Source organism: Microtus pennsylvanicus, chromosome 18 (genome assembly GCF_037038515.1).
Source record: "Microtus pennsylvanicus isolate mMicPen1 chromosome 18, mMicPen1.hap1, whole genome shotgun sequence".
Classification (NCBI taxonomy): Eukaryota; Metazoa; Chordata; class Mammalia; order Rodentia; family Cricetidae; genus Microtus; species Microtus pennsylvanicus.
In genome coordinates this window covers 28,655,648-28,674,219 of record NC_134596.1, presented here as the reverse complement: position 1 = coordinate 28,674,219, position 18,572 = coordinate 28,655,648, and the positions used below count along the sequence as shown (strand labels likewise).

The 18,572-nt window shown below is 41.3% G+C and overlaps 1 protein-coding gene across 2 annotated transcripts in view; it reads left to right on the top strand.

Annotated features, from left to right (window-relative positions):
* The window catches only part of Blm (BLM RecQ like helicase), a 77,859-nt gene that overhangs the window by 28,309 nt on the left and 30,978 nt on the right, over positions 1-18,572 (top strand). For both annotated transcript variants that reach the window (XR_012908289.1, XM_075952653.1), the window contains exons 6-12: positions 2,650-2,782; positions 3,077-3,720; positions 5,775-5,966; positions 8,361-8,479; positions 9,778-9,891; positions 11,380-11,478; positions 11,674-11,822. Coding sequence is in view for 1 of the 2 variants with exons in the window: in XM_075952653.1 (XP_075808768.1) it covers positions 2,650-2,782; positions 3,077-3,720; positions 5,775-5,966; positions 8,361-8,479; positions 9,778-9,891; positions 11,380-11,478; positions 11,674-11,822 (1,450 nt within the window). In the remaining variant the exon portion in view is untranslated. The remainder of the gene's footprint in view (positions 1-2,649; positions 2,783-3,076; positions 3,721-5,774; positions 5,967-8,360; positions 8,480-9,777; positions 9,892-11,379; positions 11,479-11,673; positions 11,823-18,572) is intronic.

Below are 18,572 nucleotides of genomic sequence, written 5' to 3'. Positions count from 1 at the left end.
TCTGTAGATCATTCAGCTCCTCCCTTGTACATATTCTGATCTGGGTCTGGTATTCATTGTAAGTTAATTCTTTTTTTGCCTGCTAACTCATTCTTTTCTTCTCTTCCTTTATTGCTGGGGATTGGACCCAGGACCTCTGTGTTCTACCATCTGTCTGTATCTCCAGCCCTGTTTTGGTTCTTTCTGCTTCTCTTGCTTTTTCTTTCTGCCCAAGTATCTAGTGTAAATAAGCCAATAGCTCTGGAAGACTTTGAAAAAGAGCAGTCCTTTGGAACACCTTTGATTTCAGCTTCTAGACACACATGCCAGAAATGTGTGTTTTCATTTGGGGAATTTATCTGGTAGTGTTTTGTTTTTTTTTGTTTTGTTTTTGTGTTTGTTTTTTCTGTCTCTTACTCTATCTAGAACCTATGCTATTTGGATGTTAGACACACACCCCTCTTTAATTTTCTCATCTATTTCTTATTTTTCTATGAAATAGGAACATTTTCTCAGGTTATTTTAGACAGTCTTACTATGTAGATGAGGCTGGCTTCATACTCAGAGCTGCCTGTCTCTACCTTCTGAGTGCCAGGATAAACGGTCAGCACCACCACACCTGGCCAACTCTCTCCGTTTTATCAATAACTTTCTTTAATTGATTGTTTTTTTATCTATTCAGCTCCTGGAAACCCAGGAGCTCTTTTCTACTCTCTGATCATGTCATGAGAATCTCCTTAGACACATCTGTACTCTTCCTGTGTAGTGCATGCGCTTTCGTGTAGGTAGTCTTCTCTGTTGGTTCTGTTTTCTCCAAGTTTATTGTATTTCATTTCAGTCTTTGCTTTTCTTGCTGGAAATGTTCCTAAAATATCTTTCTCTCACTCTAAGTCCTACAATACAAACTGTTTAATCTCCATCCCATCACCTTATTACCTCTTACCACAGGCACAAAGAAACTAACATACAGAAGAATTAATAATTAAATGGTTGCAGGATTAAGGCGGCAGCAGAGCTAGACTTTGAAACAGCAGCGTGGAGGCTCTTGAATTCACCCTGACAACCATGGTGCCTAGTCAGCTTCTCCATCTCTAAGTTTCCCTGTTATAATGGCTGCACTTACAAGAATGTGGACAGAGTCCTTCAGTGTCACAAGAGACGTCCTTCTTAGCTGACATCAGTTAATTTGTCACCTAATTATGAACCTTTCTTCAAGATACTTCTCTTCCTTCTCCATGGAATTACAAAAGGCTAGGTTATAGGACTCCAGAAAAGTCAGTCTGAGGCAGGAAGAATGAAGGGATTGAGCAAGCTGCAGACAGATCTCCTGCTCCTGACAGTGACAGCATTTCAACTAAACGTCATTGGACCTTACTGAGTTTTGGGGTTTTGTTGAATTAGGGTCTAATGCTATAGCCTAAGCAGCTTCTAACTCATAATCCTACTTCTGCTTCCTGAGACTTGGGATTATAGGCATGCTGCACCACCCTGCTCTCAGGTCATTCTTGTAGAGAATGAAGAGAATAATACCTGCCTTGCTGAATAGTTATTAGATTTCAAGGTGTACTGTAGGCCATCAGGAAATGTGAGCTATTCTTGTCTGCTAGTCTAGTAATCCTTCCAAAGAAGGAGCATTAAGATGGCTGTTTTGTTTTTATGAACGTTCCGTAACTCCATAATTGTTTCCTCTTGGAGAGCTACAAAGCAGCGTTTTGATAGTGTGTTCTAGAGTTTTGCCTTGAGTCAACACCAAGGTCACTAGTTTGTAGCTTTTGGCAATCACTTTTTTTTCTTTTTCTTTTTTTTAAATCAGAACAATGTCTTCACTTTTCTTGAAAGCCTTGACCAGGTTTTTCCTTGGAGGCTGAGATGGGATGTGGTCTGTCTAGTAAGGTGCCACTGTGTAGGTATGGTATTTCTGAGCCTGCTTTAGCTTCAATTTTTTAGACCATTGTGAAATCCCTTCTTTTAAGACTGAGACTCCTTATATAGAGAACCAAAATGGCATAGGAATTCAGCAGCTCTCCAATCAATACCTCCCACCAGCGGGTATCTTTCCTGAGTCTTTCTTATGAAGATGCTTGTCCCTACGCTGTTTTGTTTTGTTTGTATTTGGATTTTTTTGTTTTGGTTTTCAAGACAGGGTTTCTCTGTGTAACAGTCCTAGCTGTCCTGGAACTCATTCAGTAGACCAGAGTGTCCTCTAACTCACAGAGATCCGCCTGCCTCTGCCTCCTGAATGCTGGGAATAAAGGCGTGCGCCACCACCTCCCGGCTCCCTCACTGTTTTTGTATGGCCCTGTCTTTCCCTTTTCTTTCTACCCCTTAAACCCATCAGCTGACTGTTTTCTTCTTAGCATTTTTTTTTTGTCTGTTCTGATCCCCCTGCCTCCAGAGAGTGCTGTCTCACCAGAGCCCGTGTACACTGGCATCTCCTCCTTCATACCATGTGGAGTTGAGTGGGCGGTTTTTTTTACTTATATTGCTTCCCCAAATCATTCGCTTTCTTTCCTTCATCGGAAACATCAGCTCCTTTGAAATCCTGTCTCTTATTGTGTGGCTTGATAAAGAAGTCGGGGTGGTTTGTGAGGCAGCACACGGGCAGAGTGCTTGCTGGGCATTTGGGATTCTGGGTTTCACCCTCATTCTTTATTTCTAATTGCTTCCTAGACAAACAGATGAGTGTACAGGAGCGACTTATTCGTGTGATGGAGCACATCTGTAAACTAGTTGATGCAGTTCCTACTGATGAACTGAAAGCTTTGAGTTGTGGGGATGAGCTGCTTCAACAACGGAACCTAAGGTATCTTGATTGTCCTCCTTGTAGGAGATAACTGATCACAGTTTCACTACTCCAAGTCAAGAAATGGCAAAATGTCCGGGCTTTCTGGCCTAGACAGAAGGATGGTAGTCACATCACTAAATTTTAAATTTATTTAATTTTCAAACCATTTGTTTAATATTTGTATTCAAATTTTTTAGACTAGAAAAAAATGACATTTTTTTTCCTATAGTTTCTGTTAGGGTTAAAAATGAAAGTAAACTTTGCGGCTACTATTAACAAACTAGTCACGTTTAATATGTTCTCTTTCTTCAGAAGGAAGCTCTTGGCTGAAGCTGATTTTAACGGAAAGGGTGTCAGTATTCTGGGTTCACTGTGGAGATGCAGGCCCGAATCACCTGGTAACACTGCACAGGGCGATCCCTGCCCTGTGGGGCGTCCTAGTAAGGAGTGCAGTTCTTCATCCTTTCCTTCACATTCCCTTTCCACCAAGGAATGTTTACCAACCACCACTCCAGGAAAGACAGGGTTCTTAGCCACCACGAAGGACCTCCCTGAAAGGCCGTTATTGAATTCCCATTTACAGAAGTCCTTTGTAAGTAGCAACTGGGCTGAAACACTAAGGACAGAAGAAAGAAATGAAAGCTCTTATTTCCCAGGAAATGTTCTCACCAGCACCACTGTGAAAGATCAGAACAAACACGCTGCCTTGGGAAATAGCTTAGAGAGAGACGTCCAGGCTTCCTTTGATATTGATAACTTTAACATTGATGACTTTGATGATGATGATGATGATGACTGGGAAAACATAATGCACAGTATTTCCGCCATCAAGCCCTCCACAGCTGCCTACCCACCTATCAAGGAAGGTAGGCCAGTTAAATCTCTGTCAGAGAGGATTTTCTCAGCCAAGACACAGTCTCTTCTAGTGGCATCAACTGCTCAGAAGAGTTACACTGGTAAGTCTAGAGTAAATTGGATGCTTAAATATTATGGGATAACAAAATAGGAATTGTATGGTAACAGGCCCAGCAGCAAACCATTGCCCGAAAGCCACGTTGTTTCTGCAAATTTCTACTGATGATGTGAGTTACAAATCACAGTTTGAAGAGCAAGTTGCTCCTTTGTGTCTGTAGCAGCTGTAGGTTTATAAATGTGTAATTATAACTATTGTAGTAGAGCTCTGAAGTCATCACAGTGCGCTTTGCCTTCAGACTAGCATCTTCTAGTCTCTAAAACAAGGCGCACAAGTGCCAGATTCTTAGTGATGGGGGAAGGTCAAGTAGAAAAGTGAATTCATATGCTCGAAATATGCATAGTTTTAGAATTCTGGATGGTGAGAAGTAATTCATTTATAAAGTAGAAAACTGTGTCATGTCTCACAGCATTAAAATGTGAGGCATCATAAGAAGGATATGAAATCTGAAATTCAGCAAATATAAATTAATCATGGTGGGTCTCACCTGTAATACCAACACTTGGGAGGCTAAGGTAGGAGGAAGACAGTGAGTTTGAGGCTGGCCTGGACTATAGAGTGAGACCTTGTCTCAGAACAGATGTCTCTTAAAAGCTCATAAAAGGCTTACGGTGTGTCATGTCCTGAGTTGGGCTCTGGGAAGATTTCAGAGACACTGTATTGGAGCTACAGTTTAATGAGGAATGAACTAAGCTACTGCAGAAGCTCGGGAAAGCCTAAATAAATGTGGAGCCTTACGTCAGCCCTGTAAAGTTATCTCAGAGTGCTTTTACTGAAACAAGAATGCGTGTGCAAAGTTTTAGGAAGTACAACCCTCCCTATTTTTACCATTGATGACTTAATAGCTCCAAGTTTGTTCTTACAGTGATGCTGCTGACCTTTAAAATAGCCACTAATGGATTTATTTTGGTATGCTAGAATGTGTCACACTTGATGTTTGCAATTATCTCTGAGACAGTTGAGTGTTGGAGAGGAGCTGCTAGAGCTGATGTGTGAGAACCTCTTGTTCTCTTGAACCAGAACCGCCCCTGTAAGAATGCAGCGCAGAAAGAGATGCGAGAGAGAGTGAAGGAAGTATCTGAGAAGTTCAGGTGACACTGAGGTCTAAAACCCAGGCGGCTGTGACACCATCCACAGAAGTAGGGAGGTCAGAAGGCAGAGTTGGATATAGAACACAGCTGAGCGGGGCTATTTCAGACTGTTGAACTTGAAACTGGAAGTCATTCCAGTAGATGTGTGCAGAGATGGACTATCAGTTTAGAGCATTGGCTGTTCTTCTGAGAACTTGGGTTAGGTTCCCAGCACTCCCATGGCAGCTCACAACTGCCTGTAACTCCAGCTCTAGGGGAGCCAACACCCTCTTTTGGCCTCCTCAGGCGCCAGGCATACATGTGGTGCACAGACATACATGCAGACAAAACTCTCATACCCATAGAATAAAAATTATATAAATTTTTAAAATGTTTTAAAAAGAAAGCAGTATTGTACAGGCAGTAGGATGTGTGTAGGTTGGGAGCTTAGGAGGACATCAGGAAACAGCTAATCTTTCTCTGCACACAGATTATGTTGACTAGAAAAACTCTAAATCAGAATGTGTCAAGAGCCTAGTCCTAGGTATCTGAAAGACTCCCAAAGTTAAGGAGAAGTGGAGCCAAGGAAGGGAATTGAAAGCCAGTAGAGTAACTGGGGTGTGGTCACTGTGTCCCGATGATGGTGCACTGCAGCCTAGCGTGTGCAAATCATAGGCTTGCTTGCTAGCACAGAAGAAAAAATAAAACAAATAGAAAAGGTATGATTATCTTGAAACCAAGGGAGAAGAGGAAGGATGAAGAAATTGTGTTGATGGGAACTACAGAAGAATCAAGGAGAGACTAGATGTGGGCCCCGAGGAACGTCTGGGACTAATTGGGAAGGAAGCCATGTAAACAGTTAAAGTGTGCTGTGGGAAAGTGTGCTGTTGATCCTGAAGGGTAAAGGTGAATGTTAAACTATGTAACTATATTAATGCACTGTTTTTAAACATTGATTGTTTTGTAGATAAGATGGAACAAAATTTATCATCAAAAAATCTGAAACATGAACATTTCCAAAGTCTTAATTTTCCTCATACAAAAGAAATGATGAAGATTTTTCATAAGAAATTTGGCTTACATAATTTTAGAACTAATCAGCTAGAGGCGATCAATGCTGCACTGCTTGGTGAAGATTGTTTTATCCTAATGCCCACTGGTATGTATTTTTAGATATGAATTGGCAGGAGTCCATCGGCAGATGTTAAATGAAAACTCTTTAATGAAATAAAAAGAACACCTCCCATTATTCTTATTGTTTAGAAACTCTTTAAAACCTGCAAACCTCAGTAAAAAAGCCTGTCCCCTCAGCCTCTGTTCAGGTTGACACAAGGTTTCTACTCCTTAAGGAAGTGAACACACAGCTCATTGGGTTTACCTGATGGAGAGCTTTTCTTTGAACAATTTTCTTTATTCTAATCTAAACAAACCTAGAAGGGAGCAGAAGATGGGTATGAGAGCATGGCCATTTCTGGCTAGTGTTAGTGCTGCCTGTGGTTCTGACCATCCATTCTGGACTGAAGGCCCAGGCTTCCAGTGTCGCTCCACCCCCTGCCAGGGAGGGGTGTACCTGTGGACAGACGAGCCACTTGACTCTTTGTGGGTATGGTCAGGACAGTATGCGGTATAGTGCCCACTTCACAGGTAAGGCTCAAGTGAAAAGGATGCAGCGTGATTCTTTCTCAGCCTAAGTTTGGAAGAGACCAGGACTGTGCATTGTTGTAAACGCCTGTAAGAGTGGCTCAGTGTTTTGAAATCAAACACATAAGATGTTAGCTATGTGGTTAGGCTAGGAAGCAGGTTCGATGTCTCCATGTAGACCTCTTGTGTGTTGCTTGCCTTGTTCCGGCTCTAGCAAGTCCCAGTGTTGCTGCTGCTATCACATGCTATTGACTTGACACCTGAATTCTTTCAAACCGCTTTAAATCTGTTTTCTTTAATTATCACGTAGCTGTAGATGTGATGTGGTCGGGAGAGCTATGTACAAGCCAAGGCATACATGTGAAGGTCAGAGGACAACCTCGTGAAGTCCGTTTCTGTTTCCACCTTTGCATGCATTCCACACGTAACAATGTGTTGTCAGGCTTGGACAGCGAGCTTTTATCCAGGTCCTCAAACTGATTTTAAAGATGAGACAATGTTGGCTTATCCACATTTTAGATTTTATTAACTTAGTGACATTGTGCCTCCATTTCTACCCTGGTTTGGTCCTTGGAAGCTCTGACACTGGAAGGGACGTTGGCAGTCATCTAATCAGGCTCTGAGTGACTCTTCCCAGCTTCAGGAGGTATTGTCAAGTCCTTCCTACCCTGGTTCCAATCTCTGTTGACAGATACAATAAAAAGATTACAAATAAAGTTTCTTTTGGACACCCCTTTTTGATCTTGTTTTGTTTGAGACAGGGGTTATCTTTGTATCCTTGGCTGTCCTGGAACTCAGAGATCTACCTGCCTCTGCCTGCTTTGTACCACCATCACCCAGCCTTGGACAGCTCTTTAAACCGGTGGTCTCGTGCATTTTACAGATGAGGATCTGAGGCCCGTCTGAGCTCGTGCCGCTAATTAAGTGGGAGAGCGTCCCTGCCTCAGCATCCCACTCTCGCCTCGACATGTCCATGTGTGTGCCACGATGAAATTTGCTCACTGTGGAAAAGAAGGACTGTAGGATATAGGTTTAGAACACATTGAAGTCCTCAAAACTACCTCGCCATTAGTAGAGGGTGAGATTGCAAACTAACTAGAATATAATCGTGCAGTTATTTTAAAATATATTCTTGGGGGCTGGAGGCATAAGTCCGTGGTAGAGTACTTGCCTGCCCTGTACAGAGCCCTGGGTTTGAGCCCCAGTGGGGCCAGGCAGAGAGAGAAATAAATATGCACTTAACATCTTGCTATTTTGTATTGGAGTCAATAGCAAAATTGTGTTAGATTTGCAAGTTCTCTTTTTCATTATCTTCTGTTAATATGCACACACGCAGTTTTGCCCTTTTATTTCAAAGGAAGATTGGGACTGTTACCTTAGAAATCAGAGTACCGGTAGTTAGAGCTGTATTAGAAGACTCTGCCTATGGGTTTTAAAATCCTGAGGTCTGTGCTGGGTATGTAACTCAGTGGGAAAGCTCTTGCCCAAGTGTGCAAGACCCCCAGCAGGGGTGGGGGTAAGGAGGTACGGCTGAGGGGTGTGTTAATACTAAGCCAAAATCTTTGTTTTTACTATTGTATATTTTACTGTATTATATAAAAAGCAATTATGTTAATCCTAGACTTAAAATTTTTTAGAGATGGCTTATATTTCGAGAAGCAAAAAAAGTTTATTCTATTTGGATTTCTCTGGTAGACTTTGTTACCAGTTCCTTGGTTCCAGGTTCTTGCCTTTACTGTTGCATGTGCCTACACAAGGTGTCCTGAAGGATCCGTCTCGTGTGTTATGGCAGATTGCTGGCCCCATCCCTGGACGATACCATTTGATTTCCTGTTAATTATTATATTTGGTCTCCTTTCGCCTTCACACTCAAGATGGAAGCTGACAATTTTTTTCATTATTTGTCTTTTAGGAGGTGGTAAGAGCTTGTGCTACCAGCTGCCTGCCTGTGTTTCTCCTGGAGTCACTATTGTCATTTCTCCCTTGAGATCACTAATAGTAGATCAAGTCCAAAAGCTGACTTCCTTTGATGTAAGTTATTACTTAAAGTTTTAATGGAAATGTGCCTCAGAAACACATTTCAGGGTGCCAAGAAATCTTACTAACTGCTATTTGAATTATGAGAATAATTCTCAAATTATTCTGGATATATAGCTCTATGGCAGAGTGTTTGCCTAGCATATTGCAAAAAAAAATAAAAAATAGGATTAAATAAATAAAACATATAGTTAAATTAAGCTCTAGAGTTAAGCACATGTGTTAAATCATTTTGATTCAAATAACCATCTGTACTTCAATCTGATCTTATTCTTCTACGAGAATGTATTTCAGTGAGAGCTCTTAACCTATATTTTGCTGATGTAATTTTTTTACTGATAGAAAGGGGTTTCTTTTTTGACTAGTGTGAGATCATCATAGTTCTCTATCCCTGTGCGCATGTGTGTGCTTGTGCACCTGTTTTTTTTTTTTCCTCATTTCTGAACTGAAGGAATTATGTCTGCATTTTGTTAAGTTCTTCACATTGCAAAAGGATTGGTTACACTGTTGATGTTGGTTTGATTTTCCTTCCAGAGAATGTCAGTGCAGTGATGGTAACATTGCCCAGCATCAGCACACACTGAAACCTTGGAGATGCATCAGAACCTTTAAAGTAGCCAGACTAACCATGGTGATGCACATCTTTAATCCCAGCGCTTGGGAGGCAGAGCCAGGACCCTCTGTGTCAGTTAGAAGCAAACCTGGCCTTCTAGCAAGTTTCGGGCTAGCCAGGGTTATATTGAGACCCTGTCACACGGAGACACACATACACCATCCTCTTGTTTACAGATAGAAGAGATAAGGCAATATAGAAAATGAAAGGAACAGTGGGGAGTTTTTGCAGTTTTTCCTGACATAGAAGCATCTTGCCATACCACAGGCTAGCTTCAGATTTGCTGTGGTGCGAAGGCTAGCCTTGGACTCTTTATCCTCTTTTCTCAGCCTCCCAAGTGCAGGGATCCCTCATGTGTGCCACCACACCTAGGTGGGAAGGCTATTTTGAGTTGTGTTTAATATGAATTTTTAAAAATATGTGTACTAGCTAAGTATGGCACATAACTATAATCTGCTCTTCAGAAACTGATGATGCAGGAGAATCACAAGTTTGAGTCTCAAAGTAAGATTCTGACTTACAAAAAAAAAAACCTTAAAAATTTGTGCGCTGATTGTTATGGTAAGCTATTTGTTTCTTTTAGCAGGTGTGATATGTGACTTATATAAAATCTAAAAACGTAATCATATCTGAATAATATATAAGTAAAATGAAATTCAAATTATTGCTTTCAACTTAGATTCCTGCTACATATCTAACAGGGGATAAGACTGACTCAGAAGCTGCAAATATTTACCTCCAGTTATCAAAAAAAGACCCAATTATCAAGCTCTTGTATGTCACACCAGAGAAGGTTTGTATCGGCCTCACTGTTTTCAGAGTAATGTTGCAACACACTAAAATACATCTGTGTTAAAGACTTGGTCATAACTTTTTGTATACATTTCAAGAATTTCACCCCAGACCACAAATGGTAAAATTTTCTCCATCTCCTTTATGATTCATTCTTTCTCCAGTTTGTTCTGAACATTTGAGAGTGTGTTCAGGCCTACTGTTTCGACCCTAATGACTTGAGTGTGCGTCTCCTGACCATCTAGCTTCCCTTAGTGATTTCCTCAGGAAATGTGCAGCGGCTCATACTGTTCCTTACCCTGTTAACCTTATGGTAAGGACCTTTCTAAAAGAGAATTTTCTTTTCTCTAAACAGTTTCATGGGTTTGACATTTTAGAAGCCTGTGGGCCAGTTTGGAAGACTGTACCTCAACTTGAGTTTGTCTTGTTTCTTGCTGATTAGATTCAGGGCTGTGGCAGATGTGGTGGCCTGTTCCCACAAGAGCTATCAGAAGACACTGGTATTGACTCATCCGATTACCAGTGATGTTCGTTAACCAGTCACTTGATTAAAATAGTACTGCGGCTGTTTCTCCTTCGTACTTTTTTGTTCCCCTTGTGTCTTTGGAGTTAGTAGAAACCCAGTGGTAGGAGTTCCCGGGACTGTAGAGCTGCCCCGTCAGACAGCAGAGTCCCCAACAAGTTTTAATTTCCGTTAATGATTCGTTCCCAGTTATTACTTTAATGAATGCCAAGTTCTGATTTTACTAATATAGCCCATCCTGGCATAATGAGAGTTAAGTGTTTATCATTGTGAACTTGTGGATTGTTTATTTAGTGAGTTTCAATCAGTTACCACTATGTATTTTGATGTTCTAATTGCCTAGATTTGACGGTGAGGAAATGTCATCAACTTGGCTTGTGTCCTTTACATACATATGTCGCTGTCGAGACATGCTTGGGATGTCATTGCTTACAGACAAAGCTAGAGTGCAAGCATGTAACTCTCTATATGTGTAATACATAGAGTTTCCCCAAATATCACACACATACCAAACACACATCTCAAATACTGTTATCAAGCTGGCAGGGTGGCCCAGTGGGTAAGTGTGCTGGCCGTATAATCCAATGACTTGAGTTTGATCTTGGGGACCTACGTGATGGAACCAAACACATTAAGTCTTTTGACCTACGCACATGTGCACCATTGTGTACATGCACCCACTCCACACATGCACACACATAAAATAAATAAGTGTAAAAAAATTAAGTTCCATTACCAAAGTAAATAAATAAATAGTTACCTTCAGATACGCTGAGGCAGACAAAAGTTTGAGCCACTAACCTGTAAGTAAAACTGTTGAATGTGAGTAAGCATACTAAAATGTCCCCTTTGCTATTTACTTCTGTTCTCTTCATAGATAAGGGCTAGTTTAATAGGGAGTGCTTGTATGGTGGTGACAGTGTCATTCAGATGCGCGTTCAGAACTCTCCCTTGTCTCTGATCCAGGTCTGTGCAAGTAACAGGCTGATTTCCACTCTGGAGAATCTGTATGAGCGGAAGCTCTTGGCACGTTTTGTCATTGATGAAGCACATTGTGTGAGTCAGGTAAGTGTGTCTCAGAAGATCAGTAAGTTTATACCTCCAGTAGTACTCAGAACCACAGCACTGAAGCACAGTACACTCTGCATGTGTATTCTGCTGCCTCACTGAAGAAGAAAGTGCTTCCTCTGTATTGACCACTGTTGGCTTTCATAAAAGAGAGATACAAATAATCTAAAAGCAGTATTTTTTCCCAATTAGTGGGGTCATGATTTTCGTCAAGATTACAAAAGGATGAATATGCTTCGCCAGAAGTTTCCTTCTGTTCCAGTGATGGCTCTCACGGCCACAGCAAACCCCAGAGTGCAGAAGGACATCCTCATGCAACTGAAGATCCTCACACCTCAGGTGTAAGTTTTTAAAGGGAATGGCTTTTTTTGAGTCTCAGCTCTGTACATTGGAATCACCTATAGAGCTTTAACACTCTCAAGTATCCAGATTGTACCTGGGACAGCTAAACCAGAATATTTGAAGTTTTTTTTAAACTTCAAGTGATTCCAGGTACAGTCAAATTTGGGAACAGAATCTGGGGTTTTTCTTTACTTAACAAAATGAAATCTCAAGAGCAGCTGAGATGGCACAGCACATAAAGGCGCCTGCGGCCAGGCCTGACTGCCTGAGTTCAGTGCCTGTTATCTTTGTGGTAGAATGCGAACACCTTCCTGCCTTGTTGCCTTTTGACCTCCACAAGCAAAGTGGCGGTCAAACGAGCAAGTAAATATAAGCAAAAGTAAAGTTATCCCACCATATACTTTAGAATTGGGATAAATCAAATTTAGTACTGGGCGAGCCTGTGTAATCTCTTTTTACACATCTTATTTTGGCATGAAGGAATAATGGTTGAACAGAATCTTGAGGATTTTTATTTCTTCTTTTGCAATGATTTATTTTTATTTTATGTGTATGAGTGTTTTCTGCATGCATGTCTGGGCACCACACTTATGCCTGGTACCCATAGAAGCCAGAAGACATCAGATCCCCAGGACTGGAATTACAGATGGTTGTAGGTTAGCATGTGGGTGCTGAGAACTGAATCTGGATCCTCTGGAAGAGCAGCAGGGTTCTTCCTTAAATGCTGAGCCGTTTCTCCAGCCCAGGGTGGATTTTTCAAACACAGCTTTTGGTCATTAGAAAATAAGAAGCTGATGTGGTGACTCATGCATGAGGGAATTAAGCTTGTGAGTTCAAGGATGGCCTAGGCACCATAGTAAGACCCAGCCTCTAAGAAGAAAAGGGAAACTGGCTGTGTGAATATTGTAAACAGCGCAGCATAGTAGTGCACGCCATTAATCCCATCACTTGGTAGACTGTAAGCATAAATGTAATAAAAGGCACACACGTGCTATACATACACACATGCAGGCAAAACACTCAGACACATAAAATGAATAAATCTAAGTAAAAATAACAAAAGTATCTCTCAAAGAGGTGTGCCCTGAACTGAAAATTCTATATGAAGGCTTTGGGGTCATGAGCAACAGAGTTGTAAAGCCTTTGCAGATCACAATGGCAGCTACTAAATTCTCATACCTAGAGCAAGCAGTTCATGCAGCACTTTGGGTTTCTTCCAGCCTTTGAGTTGTTTGGTACCAGCTAGATATCTCTTATATACCACTAATGGCCATTCTTCAGTGCAAGAAGTTTAGATTTCTCAGAATTTTGTGTGTATAATCACAAAATGTAAAGTGGAATGTTTTAATGTCATTTGCAATGAGAGATATTTAAGTAAATTTGGAATGAGAGATATATTTTGCTTACATATTAGATATGTGCTTTACATATTAGATATTTAAAATGTTATACTTAAGGTTTTAATAAATGCTGGATGCTATAAATTTGTTTTTACAAATGCTGTACTTCCTATAAACTGTTTTATTCCTACCCCCCTCCCCTTGTGGTTTTTGTTGCGATGTTGTACAGGGTCTTGATATTAAACCCTAGCTGACTTGGAACTAGAATATAGACCAGGCCACCTCACCTTCCCACATGCTGTGATTACAGGTGTGCACCACCACAGCGGGTTATGTGCATTTTCCTTGTGTACATGTGCATGTAGATGCTTATGTGTTTGGCCAGAGGTCAACGCCTGGTGTTCCTTAGGAGACAACTGCCTTGACCTGGAGTTCACCATGTTGGCTAGGCTGACTGGAAAGATCCAGGGATCCACCTGTCTCTGCCTTCCCAGTGTTGGAATTACAAGTGGTAAGCAAATGCTGTACCACTGAGCTGTCAGCCAGTTATATTAATTGGCAAAAGCCCACAGCTAGAAGAAATCATATAAATTCCCTTGCATTTGAATGACTTTCTGGAAATATAGGCTTATGTTTTATGTTTGAATGAACAGCGCACATATTTATCTAGAGGGAGGCACCTCGAATCTCTTTCCTGGAACTGTGGGAAAGCAATGTGCCTGAGAAAGCAAAATTACACATATCCGGATGCTAGCACATGGTTCCTTGTGCAAATCTGATACTCAGTAAGAATGAATAAGTGAAACATATGGAAGGGTATGGTGAATGTGGATAAAATGAAACTCTGTTGATTCCTTAATATATTTGGTATTTCTGCTTTAGAAACTTCTAATTCCCATAGAAGAAGTAGATTTTAAGAAGTGCTTTCTGATACACTGTCTCCTGATCATCTTCTGCCAGTGGGTCCAATTTTAATTAATTTGCCAGCTGCTGCTGTGTCATGGTCTTAGTGAATTCAGGTGCTCCTAGGTTTAGAGTGGTGGTCCCAGGTGCCTCTCTTTCTATAATTCTGGGATAGTATTCGTCCTCTTTAGCTTGTAAAAATAAATTTGATTTGTGAAGTACAAGAATGGCCGATTATTAAACACAAGACTTCATGCAATTCTCGTAGGACCCTAGCAGATGAACTAGGAAAGAACAGAGTCAGACATAATAAATTAACAGTGTACAGCTTCGGTAATAGCTAACACAACTTGCCCCACAGTGTGACAACTGCTGCTCCTAGCATTGTATATGACATTTTATGTATCCACCATCATAAAAGTCTTGCATGATATATAATCCTCCATTTCCTCATTCTCTAGATAAAGAAACTGAGTCCCAGCACCCATGATAGAAAATACCTGAAATTCCAGGACTTGCTTTGTGGTTTTGAGACAGAGTCTCACTATGTAACCCTGGCTAAGCTGACCAGGCTGGCCTCTAACTTACAGAAACTGACCGGCTTCTGCTTCTGCTTCCTGGGTGCTGGAATAAAGGCATACACCACCACACCAACATCTCAGCATTTGGGGAGTAGAGACAGGATCAGAAGTTCAAAATCATCTTCAATACATAGCAAGTTAGAGGCCAGCCTCTAGTGCATGAGGTGTTGTTGGGGAGTATGGGGGTAGAAAGATGGCCCAGTAGTTAAGAGCACTGGCTGCTCTTCCAGGGGACCTAGGTTTCATTCCCAGCACTCAACATGGTGGCTCACAACCATCCATAACTCTAGTTCCAAGGGATGTAACTCCCTCTTCTGGCCTCAGAGGACATTAGCTACATGTAGTGCACAGATATACATGCAGGTAAAACATTCACACACATAACAAATACATTGTAAAAATTTAAATGTAAAGAACTGAGAAAATGGCTCAGTGGGTAAAGGCACTTGTCATCAGCCCTGACAGCCTGAGTTCAGTACCCGTGGTGGAGGGAACCAGCTCCCTCAAGCTGTCCTCTGAGCTCTACATGCCCACCATAGCACATGCATACATATACATATGCACACATACACAATAAATAAAATAAAAGTCATTTAAATTTGTTTTTATGTAGAAGTTGGTCTGTAGTGATATTTTATGTGCATCTTAATAAATAAAGCTTGCCCGAAGATCAGATTGCAAAACTAAGCCACTAGAGGCTGGGGAGTGGTGGCACATACCTTTAATCCCAGAACTCAGGAGACAGGGACAGATGAATCTCTGAGTTCAAGCCTACCCTGGGCTACACAAGATCGACCCAGAAACAGATCCAGGTGGTAGTGGCTTACACCTGTAATCCCAGCACTAGGGAAGTGGAGACAGGAAGGATTATGACTGGGCAGAGCAAAGAATATAAAGGGGAAGAGACAGGAGCTCAGTGGAGTCTAGAGTCTGAGGATTCATGGAGATAGGATCCTTTTGGTTTGAAGATTTGGTAGAGGTAAAAGGTCTCCCTAGTGACTGGCTGCTATACTTTTCTAATATTCAGCTTGAACCCCAATATCTGTCTTTGGGTTTTATTATTCATGCTACATTGGTCCTCTTTTACCATGTGGGTGGGCTCTGAGGATTGAGCTCCGTCATCAGGCTTTTCAGCAAGTGCTGAACCTACTAAACTGTCTCACCAGCCCTTTAACAGTCCAGGGCGATGGGGGCGCGCACCTTTGATCCCAGCATTGCGAAGCAGAGAGGCAGGCAGATCTCAGTGAGCTCAAGGCCAGCCTGGTCTACAGAGTGAGTTCCAGGACAGCCAGATTAAAACAAAACAAAAAAAAAAGATAAACAATCACACTAAAATTAAGTAACTTGCAAAGTTCATAACCTAGCAAATAGAGGAGTGAAGACTACAATCCTAGCAATCTGGCTGCAGAACCCTATAAATAGTACTCTAAAATGCAAAGAGGAAGCCATGATTAAAGATGTAATTGCAGACTAGGGTAACCAGGAAGTCAGCATTATAACCCAGTGCAGCTGTACTGATTTCTGCCTTTCATACCAACATAAACTCACCTATTATAGACCAGGATTCAGTGTAGCATTTCCCATTTCTTTATGGAGTTACACAATCGTCACCGCTATCTACTCTTAGTACATTTTGTCTCCCTTAAGAGCTTTGTTCTCGTTAACAGCTAATTTCTTTCCTCCTCTGCCCCAGGCAACCATTCATTGACTTCCCAGCTTCACAGATTTTTGCTATTCTGGACATTTTGCATACAGGTTAATTATCCCCAATGCTTGGGACCAGAAGTGTTTTAAATTTGAAGTTTTTCTAGGTTTGGAATATTTGCATATACATAAAAAGAGATATTTTAGGGGTAGACTTAAGGCTAATTAAACATGAGATTCATTGTTCCATATTACTTTATACACAGAGTTGAAAAGTATTTTTAATTTTTTACTTCAGTCATTTAAAACATTTTTTACGTTTATTGTGTGTATGTTTGAGCATGCATGTGCTGTGTGTGGAAGTCAGAGGACAGCTTGCAGAAAGTGGGTCCCTCCCTCCATGTGGGTCCCTGGGATTGAACTCAGGTTGTCAGACTTAGTGGCAAGCCCCTTTGGCTGCAGAGGCATCTTATGCTTACTCACCTTGAAACAGTGTCTTACAGTGTAGCCCATGTTGTAGAACTCACTAGGTCTCTTGGCCTTAACTCAGATTTCTGTCTGTTTACCTTGGCATGAGGAGTTCAGGTGTGAAGCATCGCACCTAGCTCAAAGAGATTGTTATTTATTTTCATCTTCTTGTTTATTTCGTCTTTTGAGATGGGAATCACATGCATGTCAGACTATCCTCAAAGTCTGCATAACAGTGATGACCGTGAACTTCTGATCCTGCGTTTACCTCCCCGGCTCTGAGATGACAGGTGTCTGTCATCATATGCCGGATGTGGTTGTGGAGATCCAGACCCGGGCTTTGCGTGTCTTAGGCAAGCACTGTACCAACTGAGCTGCATCTGCAGCCCAGGAAGGTCGTCTTAAACAGTGGTTGTAGTGTGTCTGTGTTTTCACTCCACCCTGTTTTTCAGATGAGGTCAGGTGCGGGTTTTTCCCCATCATTGGTTAATATGCCTCCTTGCTTGCCCCAGGTCTGTAGATTGACGTCCCCAGTACCCAACAACAACCAAACACATGCGGGCGAGTGCTTTTTTTGTAAACAGCAAGAGGTGCTTTGTTTGTTTATTTGTTTTTGTAATTTTTTTAGATTAATTTAATGTACATGAGTATTTTGCCCGTGTGTATGTATGTGTTCCATGTGCATGCCTGGTACCTGTGGAAGTCAGAAGAGGGCATCGGCTCTCCATATACTGGAGTTATAGATGGTTATGGGCCACATGTGAGTGCTGGGAATGGAACTTGGGTCCTCTACAAGAACAAGTACTTTTAACTAATGAGCCACCCCTCCAGGGCAGCCCAAAGAAATACTATCACCATTTTATGTTCACTAAGTGAGACTCACAAAGCCCATTGTAAAGTGTAATTTAGAGCTGGAAAGCCGGCTCAGTGATTAAAAGTGATTGCTGCTTTTCCGGAGAACCTGAGTTCAGTTCTCAGTACCTACTCATAGCTGCCTTTATCCAGCTCCAGACCTCATGCTGCCTTCTGACTTTGGAGTGCACCCCACACACAAGATATCCACACAGATACATAAGATATCCACACAGATACACAAATAAAAAAATTAATTTTTAATATTTATCACTTAGAATGTGAATATTTCAGTAGCACAGTATTAGCCAAGAATACATTTAAGCCCTGGGTAAGTCCCTAGCATTGGAAAAAAAGTAGGAGGAGGAAGAAAAGTGTTTTAATTTTTACAGAATTTATATACAGAGAGAATATGTATTTAATTTGAGTCAGGGTCTCTAGGTAACCATAGTTGTCTGGATCTCACTATGTAGACAGTCTGGCTTTGAACTCCCAAAGATTCCCCTGCCTCTGCCTCCCAAATGCTGGGATTAAAGGCTTGTACCACCACCTCCTGTAGTGTGAGCTGTTTTTGCTTATTCTATCACATTTACATGCATGTAAGTTATATAAATATATTAAAAAATGTTATATACATCTCCTGAACCAAAATTTTCATCCGATTTAATTCTTTTTTTTTTTTGTTTGTTTGTTTTTTTTTTGGTTTTTCGAGACAGGGTTTCTCTGTGGTTTTGGAGCCTGTCCTGGAACTAGCTCTTTTAGTGCTAGTTCAGATCACAGAGATCTGCCTGCCTTTGCCTCCCAAGTGCTGGGACTAAAGGCGTGCGCCACCACTGCCCGGCTCCCGATTTAATTTTTTTTAAATATTTATTTACTTATTTATTATTTATACAATATTCTGTTTTGCTTGTACGCCTGCAGGCCAGAAGAGGGCACCAGACCTCATTACAGATGGTTGTGA